The sequence below is a fragment of the Diorhabda carinulata genome, chromosome 1 (genome assembly GCF_026250575.1).
Source record: "Diorhabda carinulata isolate Delta chromosome 1, icDioCari1.1, whole genome shotgun sequence".
NCBI lineage: Eukaryota > Metazoa > Arthropoda > Insecta > Coleoptera > Chrysomelidae > Diorhabda > Diorhabda carinulata.
The window spans coordinates 13073262-13094955 of NC_079460.1; the positions used below are offsets into that span (position 1 = coordinate 13073262).

Below are 21694 nucleotides of genomic sequence, written 5' to 3' on the forward strand. Positions count from 1 at the left end.
TTCACCAATCTTCGACCAGTTCAAGCAGCTTTCGTTTCACCTTCGTCACAAAATTCAGTTACCAAAAATTAAGAGCATAACAACAAAAGATGGTGCAAAATCAAAGAAAACAACTGAGGCCACTACGAATTTCATAGTCATGGATAATAAACCATTTTCCACTGTAGAAGGTGAAGGTTTTATACAAATAATGAAAGAAGTGTATCCACTGTAGAGGGAGAATAGATGAAAAATATGAGGCAATGAGTCATCTTTTTAAGATGTACATAAAAAATGCTAAAATCTATTGCGTCACATACAATATTTGGACCGAAACAATGCACAATAAATCATTTATAGGGGTCACAATTCATTTCTTGGATAAATCTCAACTTCTCAGTGAAACCTTAGGCGTTTTTGAGTTGACCGAAAGCCGTACATCGCTCTACATTATTCAGAAACTCACCGATATTTTTGCCGAGTGGAATGTTTCTATTGAGAAAGTTTCAGCTGTTTTTACAGACAATTGGAAAACGGGAAATGCATTCCCTGTTTTGCCCAAACGATCAACTAAGTCGTAACAAAATTCATTAATGATACAAACAATTGTTGAGTTGATAAGCAAAGTAAGGAATAGTAAAGTGTATGAAAAGGAGTGTCAATGCAAGTGACGAATTATGGAAGAGACAAGGAACTGTAGAGCTGGGACTGAAAGAAGGTCAATTAAAAAAAAATTCTCGATGTTTGCACAAGATAAAACTCTTAGTTTTTATATGCTCGAACGATTCATGGAGTTGGTGTCCATTGTAGGAGCAATTCTTTTGATTCGACTTGAAGCTACATCAATGGTATCGAGCAATGAACTGGATTGCATCAAAGAAATGATAGAATTACTATGCCCGTTTGAGAAATTGAAAAAATAGATTTCTGATTAGTTATGTAAAGGTAAGAAAAGTGATTACGTTAGCTTTGTCCATGAAGTACTGGAGAATATGAAGCATAAAAATGAGATAATACTACAATTAAAAAAACAATTAAAAAACAACTAGCAAGAAGATTTGATAGTCTAGAGCATTCCTCAACCCAATCTCAATTACTCTTGACCCTAGATTTAAGTTCATGCATTTTAAGGATGCCGTGGCCAAAAGTAAAGTATTTAATTACTAATAAATATGCACGGGATTATAACAGCTCGCCTCCAACAGCAACCAGAAGTGACACTTCTGAGGAATCTGATAAAGATGATTCTGTATTTGATATATGGAAATACCATATGCAGCTAATACCAAGGTCACAATGATATACCTCCCATAATTGCCGCGTTGGTCCCAAGCGAGCGATATAAATAGGCTTTTAAGGTCTAGATTACCTAAGCTTCTTCTTCTTAACTCTGTTTCAAGTTTGTTAAATTTAAAATAAATATGTACATTTAATAAAATGTGTTATAATGTGATTAAATGTGTTAATGTCAGGAAATAAATGAAGCGTCCTAGTAAAAAAATAAAACATCAGCTAAAACATCGATATATCGCTCTTATGAACGATATTTTTACATATCGATGTTTTTTATGCAAACATCGATGTTTTTCAGGACGATATTGCATCCCTAATTACACCCACTCTTCATAGGAAGTTCAAGACATGGGATGTCTACATTCTTTGCTAAACCTATCAATAGCCAGACACGACTGTTGTTAATATTCGTGAATTGTGCTTACCTAGCTTAATACAGTTGATAGCTGAATAAAATTAATCAAAACAAAGTAATTGAAAGAGAATTCCCAAAGTGCTCAATACCTACGCGTGTTAATTGCGTAATCATTACATTTCTGCAGTTCATAAAACAGTGGCAAGGTAAGTTATTTTATCATATACCATTTACTTTGAACGCCTGATACAAAGCTAAGAGGATTGTGGATTTTTTCAATTTGCACATTTCTCAATTGATAATACATCCAAACAATATAACAGCCATGAAGGATAAATACGTGATAATGCAAGAAGAATTGATCACCAATAGCACAGATGCAAGGCAGAAGTTCAACAAAGGATATCAGAAGTTCTGCTTGAAGCGCAACATTGAAACACAGTACCTTCCATTGGGTAACATTTATGAAATTACCTTCTCCATCATCATACCTAGTCGAAAAAGTCTCAAGTTTACTATCATTTTGACAAAATAGAGAAACTTGAAAACAAATTTGTTCATATTGGGAAATAAATGAAATATGAGAAGAAAGGAATGAACTGATACTACAGGGGAGAAACGAGGGTCGAACCAACAATAACATGAGAAGGAGGAATATGAAGTATTATTTAAAATACAATTTTGTATGTGTATATGTATGTTTTAGAACATAATTTGTCACATACACTTCAATACTGCTTTCTGTAACTTTAGCTATATAAATTATTATTTTTCTGATATAGAAGTGTCAAAGGCATGAAATCAAATTATACCTTTACTTGTAAAGCATAAACTTTGTGTTTTTTTTATTGTGAAATTCCTATTATAATTCTGCGATCCACCAACTTTACGAATATAAATAAATTGTTACTTTCTGTATGGTTACGAAAAAGGGAACGGGCAATAAAATTTATTGAAATACGATTCTTTGTACTTTAAATTCCTTATTATTATTGCTGTTGAGAATAATCGATATTTTCTAAAAACTATCTTACTTAAATCTATTTTTTCGTTTGCAACTAGTTATTTCACTTTACTTGACACTATTTTAAGTTCTTCTGGATCCATGGGATGAACTTATCTACTCTTGTATATACTCCTGGATATTGTCCCTTTCCACATCCTATTCCCCAAGAAACTATACCAACTTGTAACCATTTTCCATCATTTATCATCAATGGACCACCACTGTCGCCCTAGAAAAATAAAACACAACATAAAATTATACTTTGCGATATTAGAAGTTTGACCTTTTTTTGCTCATATCTCGGCCATATTTAGAGCAGGCTATAATAATAAAGAATGTTTTATCTGTGATCATATTAACAGAAATTGTTAGATACTTCGAATGCATCTACTTGTGCTAAGGGCCATATCTTCAAGATTATAGGTTATAAACTATGCGAAACTGTTTAAATATTTCGCGTCAAATCACTGACCAATGGTTTGGACCTGTTCCTGAATAGGTTTGATATGGAGCACAACGAATTCGATCTTTGAAGTAATGTTTGCTATGAGAATGTCATAATGTCAGTTTCGGTATACTCTGTAAGGAGCTCCTAAGAGAACTCAAAGTTCGTACTGCACTTGTTTAGATGTAATTAAGTGTAAATAGGTGATGAAGCGTATTGGTATTCGAGGACAAACATTTTATTGTTAATTTGTCGCCATATTAGTAAGTAATGGTGATTTTTATTGAATTGAAGCTAGCAAAGATGTTACTGATATACAAATGGTAAAGATCCAGTAATATTTATCCATTTTAAGGAGACAACATAGTATATTATATCATTTGTTTATCTGTCGATGGCATTTATTAAGAGCTATCGAAAATTCTCGTATAATGTGAATTGATGCAAATTCATTTATTTCACATTTGTGTGATAATAAAAGCGAGTTCTATCTTTTATACAAGCATACATGTTAATTATTTCTGGTACCTGTAGAAATAAGGAAGCTAGTAGATGTATTTATATGAAAGAGGAGTTAGTTACTGTATCTCTGCACCATCATTTACGCCCGTAAAATTGTGGGCAGCTGAATTTAAACATGGGCTTATCAGTTTGACTCATTTACTTTATACTGACTGAATAATTATTCATTCATTCATTAGCTATGCGCACGTTGGGTGCCGCATTCGCTCACTTTAGACCAAAAGTGCATAAAGATGAACATTTCCCAGGATTTGATTTTTTGCTTCGTCGATGCATCACAACTGAAGCAAAAAAACAGTCAAGGGATTGAAAAGAGCGAAGCTGCTTCGAAAAACACAAAGACGATTTCGTCGACCGGAAAAGTGAAGGCGACAGTTTTTTGGGAGGTTTAAAAAGGTAAGGACGTGTCTGGACTAAACGAATATTTTTAAAAAGAGACTATGTTCAGAAATAAAAATGATAAAAAGGAAAAAAAATCTTGTCTCTTTGCTAGGTCGGAAACTTTTCATACAACCCTCGTAGCTTCAAAATATTAAAATTACTTCTAGAACAATCAACTGTTGTAAATATATTGTCTAAAGTTTAATTTTAAGTTATTTATATGTGTTTATTTTCGAGACATTTACAGAGCTGATAGAACTTCGTAGAAAATTTTGACTTACACTGCAAGAATCCCTGTTGGCTTCACCTGCACATAACATATGCTCTACGATTCCACCAGGAGCGGCAGCGCCATATTTTACCTTGCAGTTAAGGTTATTCCAAATAGGAATATTTACTTCTTGCAAAACTGCTGGTTGAGGTCCACCTAAGAATAAAAAATGTTAAATTTAAAGAGAGACCAATATGTAACATGTACAAAGAGTTTCATGTCTTTAGCATTTATAAATCTGTTAAGCAAGATATTTTTACACAATAATTAACTTACTTTCTCTTAAACTACCCCATCCGATTACTGTACCAGTTTTTCCTGTAGGATCTATTGTAGATGTGGGAAGGCACACCGATCTAATTTGTTGGGTAAACTCTACAGGACTATCTAATGTCAGAATAGCAATATCGTTGTACTAAAAATAAACAATTTATAATTCAAAGAAGTGATGGTAATAGAAATAATGGATTGGATGATACTAGTAAAAAGTTTTCTTTTCCATATCCTATAATTTGCTAATTTGAAAACATACCAAGGTTCTCGCATCAAATCCTCTGTGTCTCACAACCCTTTTCACCCTCTTTTCAATGTGACGTGTTTCTGAATTCGATTTGATATTGTGATCCCCAAGTCTTACTGTAAGTCTAGCAACATCCCAAGAACTCATGCTGGAATGTAAATAAAACCAATATATTTTTCAATACTTGTACTGAATTTTATTGGTTATCTACTGGGTTTATTTCACGCATACCACAACGTGTATCTTCTACATGTCAATTTTCTAATGATCGATCCGACATCGAGTTGGTACCTTGTAACGTCCAACAAAACCACTAATAAATGTTTCGAAACTTCTATTCTATTATTTGACAATTGTGAAAAGTTTATACTTCGGCTTATAAGTCAACAGAAATGTTACTCAAATTGACCCTACTCACATTTTCGGAAGTTATACTTTCAATAATAGCACTCAAAATATATTTAGGAATAATCTTCTTATTTCTTATAGTCTCTTTAACATAAACAGTTGTCAAAGCTGTTATCACTTCCGCACTTCTGCAATTGCACGTTCACGAGTCTTTTGAGACAATGCTGGCTCCCGGACTATTTCACCCTACTTGTTGGATTTAGTCTATTATCATATCACTAATCGCCATAAAGGTAGCAGACGTGCGTCGGAACTCTGTTTATTTCTCAGAATCATTCAATTTGGAAGCCTTTATGGAGTGCAGAAACTTTTCAGGAAAAATTGCGGTTGTAAGTCAAAGATCCTATTGTGGATGTACAGTGAGACCGATCATCACTTATGATATGGGACACTGGAACTGGTCTGAATATCACGAAAATCAATTTCTCGAAGCTGTGTAGACTAACCTATATATGTACAACCGGGACCATGAGAGCAGGCCTAGAGACTGCACTAGAAGCGATCCTAAATCTTCCAGCTCATACATAGATTATTGGAAAGCAAGTCGGAAAAACTTCACTTAGAATGTGTTGAGGTTATCAGTTAACAGATAAGAGTCTTCTCTCAAAAATTGAATAAATCTGGGATATGCCTCGCAATCAAATACCGAGAAAATGTAGCTATGAGAACAAATTTACCTTCAAAGAAAGCCTCTTTAAACAGAAATATATGCAATTAAATATATGCTCAGCTTAATTTGGAAGCCGATAATCAAAGAATACCTACTGAATCTATTAATCTAGAATCTATATTCTAGATAGATCAAACTACGAATATCAATACAAATATCAACAGGAGTCTAGTCGGGGCATTGCCGTACCAGCTCTGCATTGTCTATAACTATGAGAAACTACAGAGCTCGAGAAACTTACTTAATGATAAAAACTGCTTCACTAAAAACACTTCCTTGATGTGATGTTAACATAAATCACATAATTCACATCTTCTACAAGAGCCAAAAATAATGCAAATGGCCACCCATGAAAATAAATTCGTAAGGGGCGGCGGATTAATGAAGAACTTCCCAATTCGTTTTCCTTAAATACATAAGCCCTCTTGGCTAAGTATTTCTGCTAATGACCTTTATGAATGCATGCAATTTCACATTACTATAACGAAATACAACCAGTAACACCTGTGGTTATAACCATTTATTTCATGTAACAGATTGCAATTTTTTTTCAATTTATCGGTTCACAAGATGACGGAAGATATACTAATCTCACATTAGTAATGTAACCATTTCATATTATTAATTTTACGTAAAGTATTGAGGGATAATAACTTAATCTTTATTACACTATTATTGTTAAATTGAATTATATTTCAAACAAAACTTACTGAGCAACGCAATGAGCAGCCGACAAAATGTGACTGTTATCAATCAAAGATCCTCCACAAAATTGTCTGCCTCCATTAAACAAAGCTGCAATCCAAGGCCACTCATTAACTTCGGTATTGTGACCTCCTACGATTCTTTTCTGGTCTTGATAGCCATTTTTAGCTCCACAGGAAGCAGTTGGAAGAGCAGGGGCTGCAGGTGGTTTAACAGTGGGCTTGGTAGTTGGGGGTTTGTATGTGGGGGGCTTATAAGTAGGATATGAAATTGGTGTAAAAATAGGATTTAAAGTAGGATAAGAGGTGATTGGTTTGTGAGATGTCGGAGGCCAAGCTGTTGGAGCTTTAGTTGGATATCCTGGTGAAGGAGGGTGAGTTGGAAGAGGGGGAATAGTATTATTAGGAGAATGGGTGGGTAAAGGAGGTGGCCAGTTAAATATTTGGGGATAATACGGTATTGCACTAGTGTTCGTTTGTAAGGTCTCTATTACTGTATCCTCTGGTTCTATGAGTGGTGTATCTGTCGTAGAACCCGCTGATGTCGGGTCTGTTGGTTTACTTGGGTTTGGATTTGTACAACAAACGCCAAACATCTGAAAAAATTATAGTTATATACAGTATAATCTTATGTTGAGTACGAAAGAAGACACAATTTTATTCAATGAATTACTAACTGTATTTCAATATATATGATTAGTGATAGATATTAGAAATATCCATCAATATTTTCATTCATTTAGTTCATTACAATGTTATCTTGTAGTAACTTCTAGCAATTTGGAAAATATACTATTCAGATGAACTTTTTTTTTTGGGATTTAAAACAGACTTCTAAAGTAAACTTTGTACATGTTCAGTGACGATGTTTCTGTACTCCCTCTTGAACAGTAGGACTATCTCCAATATCACATAGAGATTTCGAAAACTAAGCTTTCCCCTACAATATTGGCTATATGCTGTGACGAATAATTAACAACATCTCTTCCGAAAAAATAAACGTGAGAGTAATCGACTTACACCAAACCTTTTGATATAAGCTATTTCGTTCGGGGTCTCACTAACTAGAAGTGACCGAAGAAATCGTCCGGGATAATAGGATTCACTTTAAATATAATGGTATAATTTTCTTCAAATAGTTAATTAAAAATACACCGTCGCAGTGTAAGAAAGTTTGCATTGACAAAATTCAGAATATTGTGTGATTTGTACTTAAACTGTCTATTGTGTATTCTTTATTATCAATAGACTTCGTAGAAAACTATTAACTCACTAGAATTTAAAAATTTTCCATCATTGTTTTTATCGTGAGTTATCGTACCCAGTCAGTGTGGAGTGATGGGAGCTGACCTTCATTATCTCATCTGTATTGAACATATCAATAGTTCATTGGAAAATAAGAGAGAAAGGATTTCAAACATGTTAAAGTATACATTTAAATAGTTTATATATGCTTTTCTGCTTCCAAGAACCTCACTCACCAAACTGAAGGGGGACTTGGGAAATACGACCAGTTAACAGCATTCATAACTACTGTAAGAAGCGGTAGGAGTGCTAGAGACGTTTCCAGAGCTTTCAAAATTTCAAAAAGTATCCTGCAAAATCTACTGAGCAGTTCTGAGCATTCTCTAGGGCACAAATCAGTATTCATTATTATTAGAATCCAGATTGCAAAAAATAACCCACTCCCTCTTTTCATTAAAGATTCTAAAAGTGTTAGTGATTATTAACTATGGGGATTTATGAAAAGAAGCCCATTAATTGCCCTTCGTAAACCAGAATAACTCAAGTTGCAGTAAACTATAATTTCAAGGCTCATACAATTGTTCACAGATGAAACGAAAATCTCTAGAGTCCAGAAGCCTGGAAAAATTTTAGACAAGAAAGGACTAGAACAAGTTGTGTTGGCTCCGAGCTGAGAGCAAGGGCGAAAAATTACAATGGAATTTATGTACCATCAATATTTATGCGAAAAAGAATGAAATCGCAACTCCAAAAAGCAGATCCTGTAGGAACACTCTATACTTGGTCCGACAAAAGGTGAATCTGTCTGTTCTAGATCATTTCAAGAATTTGTTAAATAGTGCCTCGATGATCCAACTCTCCTTTTAATGGATAACCATTCGTCTCACTCAACTCTTCAAGCTTATGAAGTTTGCTGAGTGACGTTATTATTCTTTTATCTATCCATCCCTTAAATAAGATTTAGTCACTCGATGTCACGTTTTACGGCTCACTGAAGACAGCTTTCAAGCCAGAGTGCAGTAAATATTGAAGAAATTACTATTTTTTATAGACGTTTTAGTAATACATTGATCAGGATAGCTACTCTAGAAAAAGATATAAAAGGGTGTAAACTTACAGGAATCTCTCCCTAAGATCCAGATTTTTTATAAGAAAAACTTTAAAGAACCAATAGCACTGACGATTGTTGTAGTCTTGAGACTGGTTTCATCAAAGACGCTCTTATGATTTACAAACTTTGCGGAATTTCTCAGCTGGATGAACCCTCAGTATGAGAAAAACATTTGAAAGTAGTAGAGATGAAATTGACGATGACAAGGAAAAACATAAAGTTAGTTGGAGGAATGAATGAGAAAACTTTACATAAAAAAAGTTCAGACTACGAGAACAATGATGACTGATACAAAGATGAAGATGCTAAGATGGAACTGCTATATATGTTTAGTGAGTTGAAAATTGGGTAAAGATGGGGAGGTATGGTTGAGGTATGATTCATGTGAAAATTGGACTCATAAGGCATGCACCGTACCGATAAAAATCTATAACTATGGGATTATAGTGATTAGAAAACTTTCACATATTCATTAGGGTAATACTAGACGTATGTAAAACTATTGCTTCAACTAGTTGGAGTTATAAAGGTTCTAATATTTTTATTTGAGTAGATAATGATATGATCTATCTCTCTATTTAAAAAGGGAAAACGACAAACAATTAAATAAAACTTAGAGGGCCATTTAAACAAATTGAAAAAACCTAAAAAAAAGCTTTCATAGTTATCAAACTTAAGAGAGAAAAGCAGTTCTATAAAAATAAAATGACAGACGAAAATATTATTGTGACAATTCTAAAAACGTGGTACTGAAAATCAATCGTTTAATGTGGTAAAGAAATCAAGTCAAAATAATATTCAGTCTTTAATACATACATACATAGATATTAATTTTTCTAATTCAAACAATTCCGGGAAAGTGATTTCATTTAGTACTTGTTCAAAACTTAACGCTTCCCGCCAATCATTGTAAGTCAACAAAGATAGACTAAATTGACAAAAATACAGTATACCGTTACAGCCAATTTTACATAAAATGGTCAACTTTTAAGTTTCATTCTAAATAGATTATAGGGTCTAAGTGAGTATTTTGTTTATAATCTATTCTAATAACAGAGCAATATATTTTCCATTTGCTAATAGAGTTAATTAACAACTCAGTTCTTGTGCGCAGGGATAACGCATTTAATTCTATGGTTAAGGTACACAATTAAGAGAAATATTCATACAATTAATATATGCTCATTTTTATTTTATTTACCTGTCGTCCTTGAGCTGTATAGTAACTACAAGTATCGTACATTCCAAGTACCCAGCTTTCAAAATTACCAAATTCTGCTATTTTAAAATATGGATAACATTGTCTAAACGAAGTGCACTTGCCTATAACCCCTTTAGCAGTGAGACACTGTCCTGCAGTGGCGATATTCAACGAATTTGTGCTAAAAGAACTCCAAACCTGTGGAATCACAAACGGGTTGTACACTGGTATAGCAGGTCCTCGAAAGTAAAATTGTCGATTAGTTCTTTTACCTTCAGGTATATCAGCTAAAAAAAAAATAAACCATCAATTACTTATACAGTTAAAAAAACTGAGAGAATGCAGACTGAGATGATTTATAGGTTCAACATAAATAGGTAATATTAAAGTGTTTACGCCATGATAATTTTTTTTAGATATGTTCAGCATAACAAGAATGGATGGAAAATAAAATGATGAATGAAAATACATTGTTTGTACGAAAATAAATATGTCAGTGCCACAATGATCATGAAAAATGCTGGCAATTTTCATAAATTTTGGTTTGTAATGGTTTTGTAATATGGCCGTTAATATAGTGATATTTACAAAGAATATATTTAAATGTTTTTAGTTTTAATAATCAATAATGTAATCGGCTTAATTATCAACATTTTGCCAACTAGTTGTGCAAAGATTCAATACCGGGCCGATAAAAATCAATTGGTTTTAGAGTAAAACATCTCGATTGTATTCTGGATATCATCCAAATCCAAAGAAAACTTTGTAGAAATAGGAATATGCAAATTCATTTGTCCAGATTTCGGGACTTCAAAATTAACAATTCCATGTATACACTGCAGTACTTTATTTGGGGATAACCATTGCCTTTTGCACTTTGAATAATAATCATATAGAACCCATTCTTCGTCTCTAGTGATGAAGGGATCAAAACACCCAAGCACCTTCTCTGCCTGTCGTTAGTCTTCCTTATTGATAGGAGTCATAGAGATCAAAACACCGGATCTAAATTTAGAGAATTATCTTTGGTATTAACAGACGTTTAATGCACTTGAATAAATATTTTTGGTCGCAACTATTGCCTTACTACCTTAGCGAATCTCAAAGCTGGAAGTGCTCTTCTTGTATTTTAATGACATTTTAGCTCAAATTGCATAGTCTAATATTGAAGTAGTTAGGCGCAAACAAGCCAGAAAGACCGTTTTCGACACGACTTCGAAGTACACAATAAGCTGAAAAATAACAATCAAATATTACTTTTCCTTCCTCCAATATATCGGTAGGTGTTAAATTTTTGTTTTCCTGGAAATATAATCTGCCTTGTTATTTTGAATATATCACTGTGTATTTTTTGTTTTTCAAAATCTTCAAGAAATTTCTGAGTTATAGTTTATTTTTCAATATCTTGGATTTGGATTTTAATGGTATTTAATAATTTATATCCTAACCGCAACCGCATAAAATGGAAACAAATTTTTTGATACTTGTGTCATGCTCGAAGTCGATCCTCACTTGAATACTAGATATATATCTTGGAAATATCTACGATAATAAATTCGATCCATAAAGAGGTTGGTTCAAAAATTAATTCTCAAATGATGATTTCGATAGATATGAAGATATAAGGTCCACGTAATAATCCATATTGGATGAGACCAAAGAATTGCCTTTTTTCAACAGTCTCGGCTTTTCCAAATCAAAGCCAGTATTTTCAGTTGCTTTTTAATTATTTAGAACTTTTAGACCATAAGAATATTCCCAACAAGAACGTAATATTATGCGTACGTACTGACTATTGAACCCTCGTTTAGAACCCAATTAAACTAGTTACCTATTTTTCTTTCCTAAAAAAGTCACTTATTCACTAACATTTTTGTTTTGTACTATTTAGTATTTATTAGTATTAAAATAGTTGATAGTAAGGTCGGTGTCTGACTCTCGCTTATTGTCGCTTGGTTTTTTAGTTGACTCACAGTACTTATGGGACGAACTGTTTCGCCCCCACTTACTTATTGATTATGCATATTGATTATATCATGCTTATTAATATATATTCTACACCCCTGCTTAGGGTTGCCAGGTCGCTAAACCTAATAGCCGCACAGACCTGCCAGTTGGGCCGAACATTTGGGTAGAAAGGCAGAACACCCTACAATTTTGAGGATATTGTCTCATTATTAATAGGTACAAGAAAAAAATTGTATGTTAAATTTAATTTGTATTTATTTTTAATTATTATCAAAAACCTTATCAAATTCTAGTGAAATAATAAGCCAAACCAGTCTTAGGTGGGTACTTTATTAATAATAATCAAATAGTCATCAGTTAAAATTTAATTCTAAATACTTTTATTAACATTTCAATTCTTCTTATGAAAGGCATAAATAAGACTTTTTTAACGAAAAAAAAATAATAAAAAACTTCTTTAACTTAAGTTAAACAAAAAACTTCTTCTCTTTGACTTGCACAATAAAAATAATTATGAATTTAATTCTACAACCAACATTTTGGCAACAGTGTTAACATGTAATCTGTTGCGTTCTTTCGTCCATTGCTGACGTATCATTAGAAAAGTTCTTTTAACGTTTGCGTTTTGTTCTGGGATAGCAAAGTAATACTGAAGAATAGTTAGAAAATCTGAAAAACAATCTTGACTTATCCTCGATTTAAAATAGGCTATTTATATCTTATGTACCAGCAGCTTCTTAAAATCAACGTTTTCTTTGTTAGTGTTCAAAAAACTTTTGAGATTTTGCAGTTGGTCAAAACATTTGCATTTTGACGTTGTATTATGATAGGATACTTATAGTATCGTAAACTTGATCCCATGGAACATGTTTTAAAGTCATTCATGTGAATTGTTTTGTGCCTTTGTAAAACTTTTCCAAGATCGTAAATATACTACTAGACTAATGTACATGTTTTTTAAATATCCTTTTTGAATGCAGTCACCTGTTCAGAATTTTCGTTGTTTTCTTTAAATTTCCAAAAATGTACTTTCAGAAGGCAAAAGTCTTGTTCATTTTTTGCATTTATGTTATTCATTATCTTAGAGTTTTCCAAAACATCATTTACAGTTTTGATAAATGGCCTGTCATCTAGCAATAGTCCTTTATTGGCGACTTAATCTTCTATATCGTTTTTGAAAAATTGGCATTTATTTGGATTCAATTTCAGGTTTTCATCACTTTACGAAGATTGTTTGAATGATGCTGTTTGGAGCATCCAATGACCAAAATGTCATCTATGTACAGAAATGCAGTTTGTGGTGATAAACCTGAAAATACCAATACATCTCGCAATTCTTTATCGAAATTTGATTGAATCCTGAAACTAAATTCAATACTGTCAAGTATTTTGCTATACCAAGTTTGTCGAACAAGTCACTTATAAGTGCAAGTGGATATTTGTCTCCAACTAGTTTTTTGTTATCTTGACAATAGTCTGATTAATTACCACATTTATCGCCGTTCATAGATTTTTTGGAACCAATAAGACCGGACTATTGTATTCAATTGATGAATTTTCTGTAATTTTCAATACACACTGGTTAATAAAAACTGTATCGATATTTAATCGTTTTAACGCCCAAAATGTCATTAAATTGGGTGTACAATTTTTTGTAATGTTTTTCTTCGATTCGTCTGGTATACTCAAATTTAATTCGGATAATAGATTTTCTATATGATTTTTATTAGTGTGGAAAAGTGCATGTTTATTTCGTTTGTTGAAATTTATATATAAGATTGGCAATTGTTATGCTTTCCATATTTTTGTTGACCAGTCGAACTTATGGTGAATTTAGTGATACAGTCGAACTCCAATAATTCGAACTGCAAGGGACCGTAGCAAAAGTTCGAATTATCGAGGTGTTCGAATTATCGGAGTTGTGCATTTCGATGCATCTTTCCATTTTATAAATAAATAAATATGTTATGGGTATACATATAACATGTTTATTTATTTATTTATTTATTTAAAATAATAATTTGTATACGTTTGAAGAATTTTTGGTCCTAAAAAGGACCGATTATTTATCTTAAAATAAAAAAAATACATATATTTATTTTTTTGTAAAGAAATCAGCTATGCTAGATTGCTTCATGCTGACGATTTTTTCCTTTGAAGCAAATCGAGTGATTTTGCTGATCACTGCGAAAATATCTTCATCAACGTTTTTTTCAATTTTTTTCAACACTAACAGTTCGAATTTTTTAATACATAGTTACATACATAATTTATACAAGAAAAATTCGAATTTTTCAATTACTCGAACATCAAAAATTCGAACTTTTCAATTATTTAAACGCCAAAAATTCGAATTTTTCGGTAATTTTAACACAGAAAATACGAATTTTTTTGATAATTCGAACTTCAAAAGTTCGAATTATCGAGGTTTTTTTACATGTGTTAGTATAGGAATGTCAAGGGACCGACGCAAAAGTTCGAATTAACGAGGAATTCGAATTATCGGTGTTCGAATTATCGGAGTTCGACTGTATTATGGTAATGGCTACAAACACTCCCTTTGCTAGTTAGTTGTTTTAAATTACTATATCTCCATCAAATTTCAAATCATTATTATCATTATTATTATTATTACCGTAATTTTGACCGTTATAATTGAAATTTGGATTATAATTTTCCCGATTTTTGTAGTTACCACGGCCACTACCTTCATAATTTCAATTGTAGTAGCTATAGCTACTGACCTGATTGTTATTTCAGCTATATTAACAATTTCCGCGGCCTCTTTACTGTCCAAAACATTTATTAAATCCTCCATCAGGTTTATTTCTTCGCTTATTACTGTCAATGACAGTTATTTAGAATAGAATGGAGCATTTGTGATTAGGTTGTGAAATACGGCTTCTGTAGCAAGTTTTTGTGCTGCTCGTTCCGAATTCTTGCTTTCTTCATATGCTTTTATTAGTTGCGCAATTTTTACTTTTGTTTAAATCTAAAGAAAGTTCACCAAACAGTTTTTTCATAAAAATAGATATTATGCTCATACGTTAAAAATAAAATTAAATAGTGAAATCTACTTATTTACATCTACTATATGTTGTTTTATTAATTTTCAATCAATGACTGAAAATTCAATTTGTCGTTTAATCAATAATCATTCAGGATTCATTTGATCAAATCAAATCATTGACAATATTAAATAACAATTTTTTTTCATTTAAAATCGATTGAATTAATTTAAAATTATAATATTGTATATATAAAGTTGTTCTATGGTATAATTTTAAATTTTTAACTGGACAGAGTACATCCACCTTATGGAAATAATATTTGCTATATTCTTTAATCAAATTTTTCAATCATATCAAATATCTAATCTTTATGCAAATTAAAGCACAATGATATAATTCTTTTTATTCAAAAATTAATGTGTTTATCTTTATTCAGTATCTAAAAATATTAAACTAAAAATATTACTATTTTAGGACTCTAACACAGCACAAAGAATATTTTGAGGAAGAAAAACATTGAAAAATACATAAGAACAAATATACAAAACTGAGATATGCTAGAAGGTCAAGCATTACTATCAGCCTTTTACTAAATAGACATATAAGCTTTCATCATTAGCTACAGGTGCATGATTATCACTTACCTAAAATCGGAATGAAGATAAAATTTTTCAGATTACAAACTCGTTTTTGACACCACATCGAGACTAAAATGAATAAGTTAGAGAGTCATGTATCACTTATCATATCCGTGGTAAAATAATAACTGGTAAAAATTGAATTCTTATTATTGCTTTGTCTTCTGAAGCAACTCCATTACCTTGAATATCCTCATCACTCCCAAATCCAACTTACTGAACCTTCTTTCAACACATAGACGATTCCCCTATCGCATTAGGTAAATTCTGCACATTCAAACCCTCTCTGTCTAGACATCGGTGTTGCAGGTTTTCTATAGTTTCCCTATAACCTGGTGAACACTTCATCAACCAATCAAAAGCTGACAGCATAAATGTCTCAACTCAACAACTTACTCACGGGACCTCACTCGCACACACACTCACGAGACCACTTCATTTAAAAACACCCCAATCCAAGAAGAAAAAACGAATCCCATATCAGGATCATCTCAAATGAATCTATCTAACAATGAAAATTTCCAGTACAATCCTTTTAAACACAGCTTTACAAATTTTATAACGGACTGTATTAGTTCAAATAATGAAAGTTTCAAGTCGGTTGATAAATCATTATTTTTTATGAAAAACATCTTTAAATTGAAACTTTGTTTGTCCATAAAAATTAACCTTTATTTGCTGAATTTAAACCTTGTCATACAAATACAGAAGCTCTGATTGGCTACTATCAAGAAAATCTGAATCTTGGAGCATATATAGTAAATACCTCAATGTTTTAATTTCTTATTTGTATGGTATGAACAACTTCTCTCTGTTTTTTCATTTTCATTAACACTGTATTGTTGGTAACTTCTTTCATCTAATTATGTAAAAATACATACAAAACTCCAAAATTCATCTTATATCTTACTAATTTCATTAGAGTTTAACTGGTCTAGTATCTATCACGTGGAAATAATTTCCCTATAGTGAAGCTGAAAACAAATAGTTCATACCACTGAGACTAAGAAATGTTGAGGCTCTTTTGAATTCTCCTGAAATATCAACTAAATGTTGTACCTTGTACCTTCAGTACTTTTTCTCCTCTTTCGAAGGCCTATTGCTTCCTTAGTCTTACCCTTAATCTCTCATTAGGTTTCGTTTCCCTGATCCGGTAACTTTTCAAGTTGTTACATATCGATGCCAAGCGTTCTTATCTAAAACTTCGTCTATCATCATCTACATCATTTGAAAGTCTCTGGTTCCTTTCTATCTTCAAATGCTCTTTATCATTATCTTCGTAACTTTATAACTTAATGTATTTCCAAGTTTTAGAGTCCTGGAACTCCGTTCAAACTGACAATAAAAATTATGGATTTAAATGGAACTGATCGGTGACAGAAACATGACAAAGTAAATATGTCTAATCTGACATTGCCATCATAAAGTTTGACATTTTTGATGTACGTACTCAGAACGTGTTGACATACGAGAGCAGTTTGGGTTGTTTATAGATATTTGAAACATTCATCTTGGTCAAAAAATGGAATTAAAGCGGGAACACTTTCATGCAATGATTTTCTATGACTTTAGATGTGGATTAAATCAACAACAGTGTGCCGATCAACTCACTTCGCTGAGACTGACAATGAGACATACTTGGGCTTTAGTTCTACTCGCACACATTCAATAATGCATAAACATTTGGCTGTTAAGAAGACTTGTTCGCGTTGGATGCCGCATAATTTGACAATCTCCCAAAAAAATCTCGGGTTGATTGATGCAAAGAAATGCTGAAAAAATTCAATAGTAGTACTTCAAAACACATCTTTAAGATCGTGATAGGCGACGCATCATGGGCGTATGCATATGAACCCGAAACTAAACAACAATCGACTGTATGGATCTTTCAAGACGAGCCAAATCCAACAAATGTTCGTGAAGTCAACGTTTTTCTACACCTGCAAAAGCGATTGATGCGTTCAAGTCAGATGTTTTGGAGGTACCTTAATCGGAATGGAAAAAATGCTTCAACAATTGGTTCAAACGCAAAAGTTTATTGATCTTTATGCAGAATAATTTTGAAAAACAATAAAGCTATATCAAGAGTAAATAATTGTTTTTATTTGTCTATCTCAAAACATAAAAAATTACAACGTGCGCTAGTGATCATCAAGCATTTACACAAAAAACAGGTAACGACAAAACATTACACAAAAGTATTGATTACTCATTTGAAATTTTTTAAATTTAATTTTAGTCTACTCTTTATTTAATATTCTTATCGTGCAATTTATGACATGAATGTTATTTGCATATAATAAATTAGATACCTGTTGTTTGGTTACAAGAAAGTAACAATTCATAGACGTTTCTAAGCAGTAGAAATAATAATGCTTTTCGGTTTTTTAAAAAAGTTAAATGAACAACTACAAATAGTATCAACTTACATTTTTCTGAACATTACATTCCATAAACTAAAATCAGCGAAGTACCATTCCAATATACAAGGGAAGAAATATTTATTATTTCATATTTTGATTTTTCCGCCTATTTTACACGAGTAACATATTCGTATAACAAGAGGATTTTTGCACCTAAAAAATCGTGCAGTCATTACTTGTTTTTCTACAAAGTCATCAAGAAGACTGGGGCATTTGTCAAAACGAAATAACAATTTTTCTATAGCATCAGCGGAAAAGACTGCTGTCAATAAGTTCAGGTAGGTCTTCACAACAAATTGAAACTCTTCGTTGATGGTGAAGCATAGTCCACCTAAGCTTCATTTTTCTAAAGAGATGATAGTCACTCGGTGCTTAATCTAGACTTTAAGGTAGGTGGTCAAATACTTCCTCCTTAGAACTGCTAGACAAATTTTTCTGTCATATTAGCACTACACGCTTGTGCAATTTCATGGATCAGATCCACCTCTGAAATCACCAAGAAGCAAGTCTCTTTCGTTCACAAACCATTGTGTACATTATTTTCGGTATCCTAACTATTTGGTCACATTTTCATCATGGACGTCTATTTGACCTTCACCATTGTCTCACAGAAATGTCACACATACACTCACAAATGTTCATGGCACACTGCTCTTATCCTGGAATTATAGTCAACACTATTGCATACTTCAGACGACTGAGGGATGGGAGCCAACACTAACAACAGTAGTATCAAGGGAACTGCGCAATTGTACAGCGACCCGCTTTCTGCGACTAAGAAGTTTGCTTTTAGAAACAAACAGAACTTGATAAAAGCCTTTTCATTCAGCTAACCGACTATTCGTCCCAAATCAATTTTTATATTTTATATGTACACAACTTCACCAGATTCATTGAAATTCATCAATTCTAGTATTTTGTACAATATATTCTTGTTAATTAAATTCGTTACCTGGGTAATACTGGTCACACTGTATATTTAAAAATGCTACAAAACTGAAGGAGTTAGAGACCATCAAATTATGAATTGTCAAGAGAACATTGTACGCGATATGATTTCGAGATCGGTTCAAGGAAACAACAGTCATGAATCGTAGCAACGCGTTTGGTGCTAAAAATTCACTCCGAGCAAATGTGTTTCGCGAATTTAAAAGTGGACGGATATCACTCGGTGATGAGATACATGCGGGTAGACCCATTGAGAAACTGAAACATATAATCGAAAAAGTTTACCTAACCACAAAAAAAATGGTTACTCGTTGGGTGCCACCTAAGCTCAGCGATTTCCAAAAGTAGAAGGAGTACGAATCACAAGGGAAACTTGTGAAATATTGAAAAATGGTGGACATTTTAAAACAGTAACTGGTTTAGAAGCATACATATTCTTCCTCGCCAGAAGAGTCGTGTGTGGATTTACAGAGATTCACCGACACAAAGTACAATCTTAGTGAAAGCAATTAAGGTTGAAGATCAACGTACAGTTACGGCAAACTTTATATCACCAAATGTTTACCTTCAGTACTTAAGTCAGACAATATTTGCGGGTAGCATCACGATAATGTATCGTCACACACTGCACAGCAGTCAGTAAATTTGATTATTTTTTAACCTGAAGAAGACGTTTCAAGACGGAGTATGAGATAGATAGAAGAATCCCAAGAACACATTATGTTTGCTCAAATTGAACTAGATTTACATGGGTACTCATTAAAAACAAGAGACACAGTGAAATTAAGAATTAATGCAATCAAAAATAATCGTTAAATATTAAGGTAAGTTTCATTTATTGCCTTGGTATTGTATAAAATACCGAATTGTACGATTGCCGATACATAAGCTTGATTCACCATTATCTAATTTCATAATCATAATATAACGAATATTTGCTTGTTAATTAGTATGAACTCTAAAGATTTGCAAGACAACTTCTATATAAGCCAACATTTCAAATATTCGAGATAGATGAAATTTTAACACAACACGGTCATGCAATTTTGCGATTATCGCCTTGTCACTCAAGCAATATGTGATACAAAAAATGTTGCCTTTTAAAACTGGAAATATTCAACAGATGTAATAATTTTGTTGATGAGATAATTGTCACTGGATTAAATTAACGTTGTGAAATGATAATAAAATGAAAAAAAAAGCTTTCGGAACCAGAACCTTTCATAAACGCAATAACACATGCTATTATTCATTTGAGCGACGATTCTGAATTAGATAGTAAAAAAGAAGTCGATGATAGGACATTGAATCCTCTATTTTTTCAAATATTCATCATCACAAATCATTGTAAACTATTTATAAAAAGGTAATGAAATAAAATGTCAAATATCCGAATTTTCTTAATAAATATGATGATTCATACTCATTACATTTATGGCTAAAGCTTGTCATCAACTCCAGATTCGCTGACACTCCTTTTCCGAATACTTTCTATCTCTCTAATAGTTCTCCCATCAGCCACGTCTCGTTCTTTTCACTTTACTATTATGCCCTTAGTTTCAAATATCAAAAGTGGATTTTAATCCAATATTCTTCTTTGGATCATTCACTGAAGACGAATCAAATTATCTAACTTATGATCATTTCACAAAACATTATGCACCAAAATATAATAACAAACAATAGGTCAATATAAATCCCCTCTCCAGATATATTGTAACGATAAATAGGGAGACTCCGCAAGCAAATAATCAATTTATCGAGACAATCTAAAATGCATTTCTGGTGTTTGACTTAAGTAATAACTACGAATTATTTCATTGTCTGCTGTAGAATAAAAAAAATACCTAGAAATACAATTGAGTTTTGGAGAACAAACATCAAGAGCTTTACAGTGGTTAATTCATAAGAGAAATTGGGTTTTCAGTGAGAAATTCGGTAATATTGTATGATAAAAATCCACACAAATCTGATCATTTCAATAATATTCAGCCTCGATTTCTGGAGAGGTCCCATAGCACAACATTTTGACAATTGTAATAATACTGACTATATGAACATCAAAGTTGAATTGTCATCTCTTTTTTTATGTTCAATGCAAATTTTTTATTACGGAGTTGGTTAACTGTTCAGGTCTCGTTCAGCATGTCTTCAGTTACTATTATGTATCACAGAGCACGTATAGAGGACATGTATGCCACCTCAGGTGCAAGAAGTGTAGAAACAATGCATTTTAGATCAATTTTCTACATCTCCTTTGACTGTAAGTTTATAAAGAGATAAACAAAAGAGTACTAGTATCTTTATTCATAACACAATCTAGATTTTCACACTAAAAGTTAGTATTCTGCAAAAAACATAACTAAAATATTTAATGCCCTGTCAGTTATATTAAAATATGTTTGCAAAATATATAATTAGTTTTTATTGAGCAATCTTTTTTTAACACATGGAGGTTATGAAATTTTCTGTCATCATAATATGAAATTCGATTGATATTTGGGAATATTTTCTAGTTCTCATTGTCGAAAGTGATCGTTAGAATGTTTTTGTATGAAAAATACGATCCGATTCAAGATCAGAGAAATATTAGTA

General features: G+C 32.3%; 1 protein-coding gene across 1 annotated transcript; it reads right to left on the reverse strand.

The window, feature by feature from the left end:
* Positions 1-2633: 2633 nt before the first annotated feature.
* On the reverse strand, positions 2634-20001 carry LOC130894659 (proclotting enzyme). The gene is made up of 7 exons (XM_057801603.1): positions 19962-20001; positions 10112-10398; positions 6561-7150; positions 4785-4920; positions 4529-4667; positions 4263-4408; positions 2634-2862 (listed from the first exon to the last, which is right to left on the reverse strand). Exons 1-7 carry the CDS (start codon positions 19999-20001, stop codon positions 2710-2712), a joined length of 1491 nt encoding a protein of 496 aa, XP_057657586.1. The 3' UTR covers positions 2634-2709.
* Positions 20002-21694: the final 1693 nt, after the last annotated feature.

Bases quoted from the DNA above. Each gene is read 5' to 3' on its own strand.
- LOC130894659 (XM_057801603.1), bottom strand. From the start codon at position 20,001: ATGGTGAATCAAGCTTATGTATCGGCAATCGTACAATTCG. The intron at 10,399-19,961 runs GTATTTTATACA...TTTTTTTTTTAG, and splicing joins ATCGGCAATCGTACAATTCG to CTGATATACCTGAAGGTAAA. The intron at 7,151-10,111 runs GTAAATAAAATA...TAATTTTTTCAG, and splicing joins ATACAGCTCAAGGACGACAG to ATGTTTGGCGTTTGTTGTAC.